This window comes from Salmo trutta, chromosome 22, assembly GCF_901001165.1.
Source record: "Salmo trutta chromosome 22, fSalTru1.1, whole genome shotgun sequence".
Taxonomy (NCBI): domain Eukaryota; kingdom Metazoa; phylum Chordata; class Actinopteri; order Salmoniformes; family Salmonidae; genus Salmo; species Salmo trutta.
The window spans coordinates 12,528,826-12,542,435 of record NC_042978.1 but is presented as its reverse complement, the minus strand read 5'-3'; the positions used below and the strand labels follow the sequence as shown (position 1 = coordinate 12,542,435).

The 13,610-nt window shown below is 44.8% G+C and overlaps 1 protein-coding gene across 5 annotated transcripts in view; it reads right to left on the bottom strand.

Annotated features, from left to right (window-relative positions):
• The window catches only part of LOC115158102 (cAMP-specific 3',5'-cyclic phosphodiesterase 4D), a 166,665-nt gene that overhangs the window by 23,299 nt on the left and 129,756 nt on the right, over positions 1-13,610 (bottom strand). For 4 of the 5 annotated variants that reach the window (XM_029706637.1, XM_029706640.1, XM_029706639.1 and 1 more), the window contains 5 exons: positions 8,330-8,521; positions 7,894-7,935; positions 7,208-7,244; positions 5,902-6,031; positions 4,088-4,200 (listed from right to left, as the gene is read on the bottom strand). In XM_029706637.1, coding sequence (XP_029562497.1) covers positions 4,088-4,200; positions 5,902-6,031; positions 7,208-7,244; positions 7,894-7,935; positions 8,330-8,521 — 514 coding nt within the window. The remainder of the gene's footprint in view (positions 1-4,087; positions 4,201-5,901; positions 6,032-7,207; positions 7,245-7,893; positions 7,936-8,329; positions 8,522-13,610) is intronic. The other variant, XM_029706638.1, reaches the window with a different exon arrangement.

Here is a 13,610-nt window from a genome sequence, read left to right as displayed (position 1 = left end):
AGGAAAGTCTCTCCCTCCCTGTGTGTATCTCCCCTTGAACTGCCTACATGCGGGATGCCCCCTAGCCAATCAGCTACAGAGGCTGGAGGGATGCGAGGGATCTGATTGGTTGTGGGTGTAAAGGGGAGGGGAGTGTGAGAGGTGGAGGATGAGAGAGAGAGGGGGATACATAATGCATCCAGGAGGAGTGGAGTGGAAAGAAGGGATGGGAATTGATGCGACTGGTTAACTCCTTCAATGGGAAGGATGGGCTCCATTCATGTGTTGGTGTGTGTTTGTGTCTGAATGGGAGGGCGTGTGCATCAGCCCCAATCCTCTTTGTATGCCCACATTTTAAGCAGAGGGAGAATGCAGCAGCAGTTCAACTGCCTACAAGACCTACTTGGTGGAGGGTCCAAATAATAAGTGGTCATATCTGTGAATCTGTGGTTACCATGGCGCCGTGAGGTTGCATACACAGAAAGCTCTGTAAATATTGTACATATTTTAATAGTTTTAGGTGTTTTTGGACAGAATTTGTATTTATTTTTATTTTGTTAGCTAATGAAGTTTTGATTGTATATACACTGAACCAGAATATAAATGCAACATGTATGTGTTGGTCCCATGTTTCATGAGCTGAAATAAAATATCCCAGAAATGTTCCATATGCACAAAAAGCTTATTTCTCAAAAATATTGTGCACAAATTTGTTTACATCCCTGTTAGTGAGCATTTCTCCTTTGCCAAGATAATCCATCCACCTGACAGGTGCGGCATATAAAGAAGCTGATTAAACAGCATGATAATTAGAAAGGTGCACCTTGTGCTGGGGACAATAAAAGGCCACTTTAAAATGTGCAGTTTTGGCACACAACACAATGCCACAGATGTCTCAAGTTTTGGAGCGTGCAATTGGCCCATTGTCGTGCCATTCATCCACTGCCATCACCTCATGTTTCAGCATGATAATGCACGACCGGCCCCATATCACAAGGATCTGTACACAATTCCTGGAAGCTGAACATTTCCCAGTTCTTCCATGGCCTGCATATTCAGACATGTCACCCATTGAGCATGTTAGGGATGCTCTGGATCGACCTGTACAATGGCGTGTTCCAGTTCCTGCCAATATCAAGCAACTTCGCACAGCCCTTGAAGAGGAGTTGGAAAACATTCCACAGGCCACAATCAACAGCCTGATCAACTCGATGCGAAGGAGATGTGTCGCACTGCATGAGGCAAATGGTGGTCACACCAGATATGGCTGGTTTTCTGATCAACGCCCCACCTTTTTTTTAAGGTATCTGTATTCCCAGTCATGTAAAATCCATAGATTAGGGCCTAATGAATGTATCTCAATTGACTGATTTCCTTATATGAACTGTAACTCAGTAAAATCTTTGAAATTGTTGCATGTTGCGTTTATATATTGATCCACAGTAGTGCAAGACTGGCAAGTCAGTTATTTTACCAACTGAACTGACTGTTTTCATTTGAAACAACGAGATGGCAGAGGCTTGGAGACTGTTGTATATGGCAGAGGATCACTAAAGTTTTTCCACAATGGTTTTGTTTCAAGGTGGACTGTAGTGTTGACTGTAGTGAGCTTCAAGCGCCTCAAGCTTAGTGGCTGCATGGCTTCACCCAGGTGGGTAATACATGTTTTCGGAGGAGTTTACCAAGGAGTCTATGACTGGGGATGGAAAAAGGTGTCCTGGTTTCTGACTAGTTTCCCCCCTGGATCTGACCATCGTTTCCCCCCAGCTCAACCCTTCATCTGGTCCTCCACTCTTCATCTGGGCCTCAGTTGGAAGAGAAATGGATGGTGCGGGTGAGGAAGGTGCGCATGGAGAGTGGATCAGACATATGATGTGACCCGTTGGACTTCCACCTCCCTCTGTGGATGACTGTGGAAGATCTTCCACCCAGAACCGAAAATCGCTATACAAATGAAATCTATTATTATTATTATGTCTATTAGACATTTCCTTGACCTTGGCATTCCAGCTGTTACAGTGCATTCAGAATGTATTCAGACCCTTGACTTTTTCAAAATGTTGTTACGTTACAGCCTTATTCTAAAATGGATTAAATCTATACACAATACCCCATAATGACAAAGCAAAAACAGGTTTTTAGAAATCTTTGCAAATGTATCAACAAAAAAAACTGAAATATCACATTTACATAAGTATTCAGACCCTTTACTCAGTACTTTGTTGAAGCACCTTTGGCAGTGATTACAGCCTTGAGTCTTAGGTATGACGATACAAGCTTGGCACACCTGTATTTGGGGAGTTTCTCCCATTTTTCTCTGCAGATCCTCTGTCAGGTTGGATGGGGAGCATCACTGCACAGCTATTTTCAGGTCTATCCAGAGATGTTAGATCGGGCTCAAGTCCGGGCACTGGCTGGGCCACTCAAGGACATTCAGAGACTTGTCCCGAAGCCACTCCTGCGTTGTCTTGGCTGTGTGCTTAGGGTCGTTGTCCTGTTGGAAGGTGAACCTTCGCCCCAGTCTGAGAGCTTTGGAGCAGGTTTTCATCAAGGATCTCTCTGTACATTGCACCTTTCATCTTTCCCTCGATCCTGACTAGTCTCCCCGTCCCTGCCACTGAAAAACATCACCACCGCAAGATGCTGCCACCACCATGATTCACTGTAGGGATGGTGCCAGATTTCCTCCAGACGCGACGCTTGGCATTCAGGCCAAAGAGTTCAATCTTGGTTTCATCAGACCAGATAATCTTGTTTTTCGTGGTCTGAGTCCTTTAGGTGCCTTTGGCTCCAAGAGGGCTGTCATGTGCCTTTTACTGAGGAGCGGCTTCCGTTTCGCCACGCCATAAAGGCCTGATTGGTGTAGTGCTGCAGAGAAGGTTGTCCTTCTGGAGCGTTCTCCCATCTCCACAGAACAAATCTGGAGCTCTGTCAGAGTGACCATCAGGTTCTTGGTCACCTCCCTGAGCTCAGTTTGGCTGGGCGGCCAGCTCTAGGAAGAGTCTTGGTGGTTCCAAACTTCTTCCATTTAAAAATGGGGGCCACTGTGTTCTTGAGGACCTTCAATGCTGCAGAAATGTTTTGGTACCCTTCCCCAGATCTGTGCCTCGACACAATCCTGTCTCGGAGCTCCACGGACAATTCCTTCGACCTCATGGCTTGGTTTTTGCTCTGACATGCACTGTCAACTGTGGGACCTCAAGTTGTAGAAAAATCTCAAGGATGATCAATGGAAACAGGATGCACCTGAGCTCAATTCCGATTCTCATAGCAAAGGGGTTTAATACTTGAATACCTTAATTTTAATACATTTTCAAAAATTCTAAATACCTGTTTTCGCTTTGTCATTATGGTGTATTGTGTGTAGATTGATGAGGGAAAAATAATAGTTTAATCCACTTTAGAATAAGGCTGTAATATAACAAAATGTGGAAAAAGTCAAGGGGTCTGAATACTTTCCGAATGCACTGTATACTGTGCCATTTTCAAAAGCTATTGAGATAGCATAGCGAACAAAAGCATCATATCACTTCAATCAACCACTGTCTTGATGCATTAAGGAAAACAGCATATGCTACACCAGGAACTGAATTCTCCAATCTAATATACTGTACAGGTAAAGAATAACATCACTTTGTAAATCTTAAACATAAGACATGTGATTGACATGAACAAAGGGCAATGTGATACTGATGAGAGCGATGAAAGGTGCTGTGGGCAATGGTATTCAAATTTGGGTTCGCGACCCTTAGTGGGTTCACGGGGGAAGTGCAGTGGGGTCACGTTATTGTATGGGATAATATACAACTGTTTTTGAGAAAGATAATTTGAAAAAATAAAATTTTATTGAGTAAAAATGTATTTATTGGTTTCTTTTCATTTTGATAAGAGATTCAAATGCAATGAATTTAAGGTTATTTGTTCATGTAAAAATCAAAATTGACCAATTTTACGGTTGTGTCATCAAATTGGGGTGGGGTGGGGTTGTGAGAAATTAGAGGGGAAAAAATGGGGTCCCTGCTGAAAAAGTTTGAATACCACTGCTTTAAGCAATCATTCCCAGGTTTTTACTGTAGATGAGGCTCAGTTCAAATGCAACACAGCTCACCTTGTTGGAAGCCATCTCGCTGACTGAGTGACGGGTCTGCAGGGTCTCCAGCTGGTCCAGACACCAGTCCAGCTCCTCCAGTGTCTCTATGGCCAGCTTCTGGTAGGGCTCCTCTGAGGGGGTCAAAGGTCATTATGATGTTAAAGCCCTGAGAGACCACCAGAGACCATCCCATCCAGACCCTAGTCTAGACTGAGCCCCAGATCCTTTGGTTCATGTCCAAACCCTCAAACAAGGGGGGGGGGGGGGGGGGGGGGGGGTGCATAGACATCTATATCGTCCACTAATACAGGACGAGTAAAGGTCCAGTGCACTACTTTTGTGGATTTAAAAAAAACTAAATGCATTGTATTTCAGTGTTTATCAGAATTTTTAATTTTAGTCTGATAATTATCTGTAGAAAACAGTTAATTTGATAATACCTGCTTCAAATAGCTTATGTTTTCTAGTTTCTTGAAATACAGTACTTTGCAAATGCAACTTATTTCTATGTGGAAACTGAAATAGTATATTAATTCCTTTTCCATTTTAGTAGATACTCTTATCCAGAGCAACTTACAGTAGTGAGTGCATACATTTTCATATTGGTCCCCCAGTGGGAATCGAACCCAAAACCCTACTGTTCCAAGCACCATGCTCTACCAACTGCGCCACATCATCACAAACCACTTGATGTCTCAATTACTGTATTGTGCATTGTTTTTCTTCATGGTGATGGAACGTCTACAGGTATAAACCTACATGACCAGCCTATGTACAATACAGTAATGTACATTTACATTAAGTGGTTTGTAAGGATGGTAAATTAATACTGAACAAAAAGTGATTGTTTTCCATGTTATTTGATCAAGAAAAATATTGAATTTGATGTGGATGTTTTGGGTCATTTCCCATAACTTTGAACCTTTTGATGTAAATGTTTGAGGACAGAGTTTTGTTCTTTCTGGATTCCATTAGAATGATGATCACAGAGAAAGGGACAGGGCAACAACTCTTACAATTCCAACTGTTGACCCCTGCAAGATAAATATCTTAATTATCTTTAAAAAAAAATTTTTGCAAAGCTGAGATGCTGAAAACATTTTTTGCCCGCTACAGATGTCTATATCGGTCCGCTAATACAGGAATAGTATATGCCCAGTGTACTACTTTTGTGGAAAAAATATTTACTTTAATTTTTACTTTTTTTTTTATTAATCAGGGGGTGCTGCAGCACCCCTACTTCCCACTGCTATGCAGGCGTGATCACTTTCTCTTTATTTTACCCTAGTCCCACAGACTGTGGCCCTGACCCCTGTGTTCAGTTATCTGGCATCAGACTGTACAGCTCCTTTTCAAACCAGAGACTATACAATTAATTGTCTAGACATTTATTGCAGATTTTCTCTGGTTTGTTATCAGTGGAAACTAATTATCAAACCATGGCAGCTTCAAATACTACAAATGTCCTCCTGAGTACTTGTATCGAGCTATGGCATTTTGGATTGCCAAAGAAAATAGGACCAGTGTCTACATTTGTCAACCCCCCCCCCCCCCAAAAGGATGGAGATAGAAACAGATATTTTTCTGTATGTCTCTTCACATCTTTGCATTCTCACTGCACTGCCCTTACCAACGTAAAGCTGACAGATAAACAATACTTGCAATTGTGGCAGTAACATCAAACCAATCTTATGGTTTGATCGTAGGCCAAGCTGTATTTTCAGTTCTTGTGAACTTATTATTTTCACAGAGAGCAGCAGACACTAGGGAACAACAAAACCAACTGTTGTGAAGTAATGTAAGAGTTATGATCAGATGCGTAACCTATTGACCTGGTATGCTTGGCTTGGTATGAGTAGGCATTGAGGGAGGGTTGCTGCCTGATGGCCGCCTGTTGGGCCGATCCTGCAGATGAGTTATGACGGCAAAGTTGCTTCTGACTGTTCGGAGACTGGCGAGCACCTAAAGAGAGAGGGTGGAAGGGACACTGATTTAGTGGTATGATGCATTATGCCCATGATATTCTACGCACAATATCCGGATTTCCTAAAACATAAGATTTCGTTTGGGTTTTTCGATTTTTAATGGGAGCTATGTCTGTCACAAGACAATCAAATTAAAATCAGAATGTTACAGTTTTGGAACTTTGATGCCAACATAGAGGGTAGTTGATCAAACTCTGCCTATGGCTCTGTAGCCTGGTGCCAGATCTGTTTGGGTTCTATAGCCTGCACCTATCGTGACAATGACCAGTTGGCTATACTGCACAAAAAGTACTGGGACCAGGCTAATGTCTCTGTCTTTGGCCTGTGCAGGTCGTACATAATTGTACATTTTAGAAATTTAGCAGACGCTCTTATCCAAAGCGACTTACAGCAGAAATTAGGGTTAAGTGCCTTGCTCAAGGGGATTCAAGACAGCTTGGGGATTCAAACCAGCGACCTTTCGGTTACTGGCCCAACAGTCTTTACCGCTAGGCTACCTGCCGCCACTCAGGCATCATACACCTATCACACACGTGAGCTCTAGTGAGACACTGAAATGCGCAGGGGCACAAAACATCCCTAAACACCTGTCTCAGGTACTTCGTGTGCCTTCATGTTGCAACTCAATACTGCTCCGAGTTCAAAATGTCACCCCGGTGAAAAATCTGGAGGCAGTCGGCCCATAAAAGATCTCTCCTTTCCAAACCCTTGAAGATTTGACATCTGTCCGGCTCTGCTTCGACGCACGTCAATATTGGACTCCTCACATGTTTTGTAACCCTAGTTGAGTTGTGACACACGCTCCGTGCAGATGGGTTATTGCAGCAAAAGCCGGTGGTCTGGGTTGGAAGAGTATCGCTGGAGCACAGATGTCGTCACAGCTACGTTAAAGTAGGCCCGTGTGTTCAGACCTTTGAAATGTTTGAATCCTTCCCGACTGTAATGTGCTTTGTGGATTGAAATAAAGCATTTCATGTGTGTGTGTTTGTGTGTAATGAATGGCGCCCTAACTCTTAAAACACCACCAAGACAGCACTGTGCATCACATGATTTTCCACGCAAGAAGTACAGAAGGCTGGCTCACTGTACTGCACACAATAATGCAGTGTATTACCATGCACTTAAAGAGAAAACGCATGAACATAGCACTGACCTGTGCAAATGGTGTCACAATCATGTCTTCTCCATGTCTAAAAGGACAGAAGAAAACAAAAACACTGGGTTAGATACTACATCTTCAACAAATAGGTGAAGAACAGAATATCACCATATTACAAGGGCAATATTGATATAATATACTGTATACTGGGGCTCTATGGTACGCCCTGAGTGTAAAGCAATGGGCGTCTTAAATGCAGCCTTTAACACCCATATATCCTGTATCCAGTTAACACATTGGACACATGGAGAGGAAACAAGTGACATGCACACAACTGAGTGTAAGAACTGTGGGGAAAAAAAAAAAAAAAAACCTTTGAAACTGTGCTCTGGGGGCATTATCATGCACATAATGTGTGGTCTTGTGGTCGAGCCTTTCTGTTAAGATTATAGGCCTCAGGCTATCCATGCAGCACACAAACAGCAGCAGGCTCAACCCAGATGCAAGGCCTGTGGAGTTTTTCTTTTGGGGATGGTTCAGGAGGAAAATGGGGTAAGGGATGTGTGCATGTGTGTGTATGGGCAGGGGGGTTAAAGGTTATGTGTTGGGGCAGGAGGTGGGTGGGGGTGTGTGGAGGGGTTAAGGGGTTTGTGAGGGAAGGAAGTGTCTGAAACCTGCAAACGCAGTGGGTCCTTAAAGGGGAAGTTAAATAGAAAAAATGTGTCACACGCATCTCTCACCGCGGCAGCCAACTGACTTCCCAGTGCTTCAAGCCCTCTTCCCTTTAAAGACAGAGCGAGAGTCCAGTGACTAAGCTAGACTTGACATGGGTAAACAGACTGTGACATGGCCTCCGATCTCCAGAAACAAACATCAACAATACGAGACAGGAAGGTTATGTTTTTAGGGACCTCTGCGGGAATCATAGTTGAAGGGTTAGCTATGACAGTATAAATATAAGAGAGTAGACATTGGTTAGTGAAACAGCAAGGGTGGGGGGAGAGCAACAATGGCAAAAAGAGAGACAGAAGGTCAGAAAAAACAATTCAGAAAGAGAGTGAGAGTGAGAGTGAGAGTGAGAGAGAGAGAGAGAGAGAGAGAGAGAGAAAAGGAAAGGGCCTGGAGAAGGGTTAAGGTTAGGAGGGTCATGCATCACTTTGGTCCAATGGTACTTACAGCTCACTGGCCATGGAGGAGTTGCGGGACATGGCTTTTGGTGAGAGGTCAAAGTCTGAGTCGGAGCGGTAGAGGAAGGACTCGCGGCGCTGGCTGTGGGGGTAGTTGGCCTGCAGGACCAGGCCGGAGCTGGGGCTGGCCTGGGGGTCCAGAGGGCTGCGTCCCACCGGCAGCCCATTCTCCACATCAAAACTTAGGGTGAGAGAAGAGAGAGAGAAGGGAAGATTCCTGTGAATAGGTGTCTGGAGCAGCGGAGCAGGAAGAGAAGATGTCATTGTCCCTTCCTTTATTCTGTCCAGTGTGACGACAGATGTATGGAAGTCCGAAAATGTGTGAATCTTCAATCCAAAATCATCATTGTAGTTATCGTCATCAAAGAACACCACTGACCAATCTCTGCCGGCCTCATAGCTAATACACAGTATATTGAGAATAGAAAAGAGCTGACCTAGTGATAGCAGGCCTAGAGCAGCAGCCATTCCCTACAACCCCCACACCATTTATTTGAACGCAATCACGCTAGTGTCAGCACTGACTTCCCCACGTACGTCAGCATCGCCGAAGTCCTCCGCCTCTGTCAGGGCCTTGGGCACCACTAAAACAAATGGTGCTGCTGGCACCTCTCCACCTCTGCAGCCAGACCCTGACCCCAAAATGTCAGGGTGATCAGTCCAAAGCCATCCAATCTCATAATAGGGCTGACTGTTTGATGGGACAGTGGAACTCTCTCTCCTTTTCATATTTTGAGAATGCAATCAGGCATTCAGTTAGGAGATCGGAGGGGGAGAAAGGCAAGTGGGAGATACAGCGAGAATGCTGGATGTGGGGATTGAACCCCAGTCTCTGGAAGGAAGTCATCTAAGCTACAGTATGGGTCAAGAGCCGGAATTGTTACCAATCAACCACAGGCTCTGCATGAGCAAAGTATATCCAATACAACAGGGACTTTATACATACCGCAGTCGGCAGGTGAATACTTACAAAGTTATAATATTACAATATCCTCCTCCTTTAGGCTCTTTGGTAGGAATACGTGACCGTGCGTCTGACCTGTGTGACTCTCCTTTGTCCAATCGAACTCCAGAAGCGGAGTTGTTCCAGGGCGGTGCCACAGTATACAGGCGGCAGCTGCAAGGTCAGGCTGAGGTGGAGTTGTTCCAGGGCGGTGCCACGGTATACAGGCGGCAGCTGCAAGGTCAGGCTGAGGTGGAGTTGTTCCAGGGCGGTGCCACGGTATACAGGCGGCAGCTGCAAGGTCAGACTGAGGTGGAGTTGTTCCAGGGCGGTGCCACGGTATACAGGCGGCAGCTGCAAGGTCAGGCTGAGGTGGAGTTGTTCCAGGGCGGTGCCACGGTATACAGGCGGCAGCTGCAAGGTCAGGCTGAGGTGGAGTTGTTCCAGGGCGGTGCCACGGTATACAGGCGGCAGCTGCAAGGTCAGGCTGAGGTGGAGTTGTTCCAGGGCGGTGCCACGGTATACAGGCGGCAGCTGCAAGGTCAGGCTGAGGTGGAGTTGTTCCAGGGCGGTGCCACGGTATACAGGCGGCAGCTGCAAGGTCAGGCTGAGGTGGAGTTGGAGAGAGTGGTTCTAAGAATAGCCCTCTATCATTGATGGAGGTACATGCGAGAGGGCTATACATAGCCTGAAACATACAGCACACCCCCCTGGCTGGAGTCCCATATAATTACGTTAGGCTGAAACCCTCACCCCATATGGTACATACCCTTTCACTCGACTTCAAGTTCGACACGTTATGAATAGAAAGTGCTGCAGATTTTTTTGTCATGCTTTCTACAAACAAGTGATTATTTGCCAGCACTGTGTGGCGTGCGAATTTCTTTTGAGTTAAACTATTGCTGTACGTCTCCGAGGCACCTGCAACAACCACCTGTGGATGAACGAGTGCATTTCCCTCCCCTCACAACAGCAGTCGAACTTGCATGCCTCTGTATGGGGTGTGTTGTGTTGTGTCGTATGCACCCTAAATACAACGAGGCTCAGTATTTTACCTAAATTAACATTTAAAAACAAACCTGCACCATACTCGGGCAGTGATTGACATCATTAATCAGAAACAATGAGAGGGAGAGATCAAGAGAGAGAGGAGGTGCAGTAAAAACGCATCAGTGCCAGGGCTTGCCTTATTACCCAACCTCCCCTCCTCCCTTTCCTCCCTGATTGGTGGGGAGAGCCCCAGGGGGAGGGGCTTGCCTTATTACCCCACCTCTCCCTCTCCCTTCCCTCCCTTTTTCTCACCCTTCCCTTCATCTAATTTTCAAAGATGCGTCCGTCCCCTCGGAGCGATTTGGGCCAGCTCTGACGGTGGGATGTCATCAATCACGGGGCCAATGGCGTCAGCAGCTATGAATAGCTCTATCCAAAATAACTGAATTAACCCCCAAAAACACTCACACGTGAAACAAAACTCGCCCATTAAAACTGAAATCCACGTCATTCACATGAAATGTTCATGTTTGAGTAAACTATCAGAGCCTGAGGCTTGGAGATATCAGAGTACACTTATGGACTGTGGCTATCTCCTTCCCAGCTGCAGGCAGCTTCTCTTCTCAACAACGCTCCCACTCACAAGAAATGCCACTAGGAAAAACCTGGGATTATCACACTGAGTGGGAGGACAAGTGTCCATAAACAGTGGTATTCATACTGTTAGTTCCCTCTACTGGGCTCCCGAGTGGCGCAGCGGTTTAAGGCACTGCATCTCAGCGCTAGAGACATCACTGCAGACCCTGGTTCGATCCCAGGCTGTATCACAACCGGCCGTGATCGGGAGTCCCATAAGGCGGTGCACAATTGTCCGGGTCAGGGGAGGGTTTGGCTGGGGTAGGCCATCATTGTAAAAAAAAATATTTGCTCTTAACTGACTTGCCTAGTTAAATAAAGGTTAAATAAAAAATAGTGGAAACAGAATGGGCTTCTGGGTGTCAGGTAGCACCATCTATTGGAGACAGAAATATAACTCATCACTGTGCCAGTCAGTGCATGTTCCCCAGCACACCAGTGTTTCTATAGAGAGCAATGCGACCACTGTTTAAAGTACATGCATCTTAAATGTCAGCCAGAGAACAGGTAAGATGAGTTTGTGCCTCAATGTGGACTGGGTGGTAGCCTAGCGGTTAAGAGGTTGGGCTAGTAACCGAAAGGTTGCTGGTTCGAATCCCCGAGCTAACTAGGCGAAATCTGCCGATGTGCCCTTGAGCAAGGTACTTAACCCTAATTGCTCTGGATAAGTGTGTCTGCTACTGTAAATGAATTTAAAAAAAGTATAATAAAAAAAATCTGATGTTACACAGACACTACACTCAACACGGAGGATACGTATCATGTAGTTACTTGACACACAAGCATTAAACCAATTGTGCTATTCCACTGAATAAACCTTTGAATCAGTCATCTCTTATTATGGTGATGTTATATGAGGTGCTCTTTGTCTGGTAGGTCATAAATGGCCATAGTGACCTTGGTGTTGTCATTGTTCTCAGGCTCTGACGTCAGTCAGTGTCTCCTCTCCCTTCTCTTTGAGTCTGGACTACCATCAGAAGTCGTGGGAGACAGGCCTCCCTGTGTCCCACTGTGGCACACACCCTTCTGGGGTTTCTCCCGAGGAGACCGCTGGCACATATACACACGCACACACACAACCATTTGGTGCAGACTAATCACTAAATGACTATCTTATACTGAACGGGAACGGTGATATCGAAACGTCATCTGATCGCCACAAACACAAAGATAATCCTCCGTGTTTCCTTTCCTCTTCAATTGTGGGAAAAAGAGCAAATCCATTTGTTCCTGGATAAAAGGATAAGCCCCCCTCAGGATTCAAATCAAATCAAACTTTATTTGTCACATGCGCCGAATAGAACAAGTGTAGACCTTACCTTGAAATGCTTACTTACAAGCCCTTAACCAACAGTGCAGTTCAAGAAAGAGTTAAGAAAATGTTTACCAAATAAACTAAAGTAAAAAATAATAAGAAGTAACACAATAAAATAACAATAACGAGGCTATATACAGGGGGTACAGGTTAGTCGAGGTAATTTGTACAAGGAGGTAGGGGGTAGAGGTGAAGTGACTAGTGATTCAGAGGAAACTCAAAAAAGCCTTCAGGTCTGTGTCATTCAGACAAAGGAAGAATGGACATTGTCGTTCCCCAAATACCGCTTTTAGCTAATAAAAAGTCCAATCCCCCTTCTGTTTTCTTTCCGAGTGGCGTGAGAACCAGCTCCGGGGGCCTCGCTGACCTATGACAATCAAAGTGTGTGTGTTTGTCTCGGGGAAGTTCCCGCAGCCCTTACACACCAGGAAAGAAGGGAGTGGAGGCAGAGAATGTTGGAAAACAGAGGAGTGGACCTTTTTTGGTGTGTGTTCCTGGTGATGCGTAAGCTTTATACTGGGGGGAAAGGGGGCATCTGGTTTGGGAAAGGGGGATGTTAGTGTTGCACCTCTCACCCGTAACAAAAACAACGCAGTGCACCACCAAAAACCAGAAAAAAAAGAATGTATTTGAAACTGCACATCTCAACACAGCTTATGTATGAAGACAGAGCATTAGCGCAAAACTGACTTTTTATTTGAGGTCCCATGTGCCAGTCTAGAGTAAACAATTTCAACACCTCCTATTAAACCTATGTCAAACACTCAACTTTTGAACCCAAACTCCATGGTTAACGTTTGCTTTGTAAATGAGGCTCTTTGCCCTGTATACTTTTGTACCGGATCTAGCCAAAGGTGTTTTAGATAGGTTACTGACTATTCTTCTCTTATCTGGTCTAGCTTCTGGTGTTTATGTCATTTCTGGATACTGATAAACATGTTATACAAGTTATTTATCATCTCAACAGCCGAACAAAATTTAACCCCACAACATAATACATTCACTGTGTATCAATTCATACAAGTTGACCAAAAGGGAAAAACGTTCTGTGTACAACAACATAAGACACAGCCATGAGCATATGTTTTCTAAAAATAGCCCACGAAGAGAAGTCGTTGCACGAGAACAGACATGGAGTCATCAGAGACCCGTCTGTTGATTCTTTTTCTCTCTGAGCGACTCTCCGAACACCACAACTTGACTCGCTGTCAACAGGGTAAGAGAGACCCAACTTTACTGGTAACATGCAGTTCTGAAGTTCTGAACACATACATGTTCCACGCACACAAACAAACGTCCCTGATATCAGAGCAACAATACTTCGGGACTTTAACTGGCTTGACCAAATGGATTAAGAATAATATCATTTTTTATAATAATCATCAT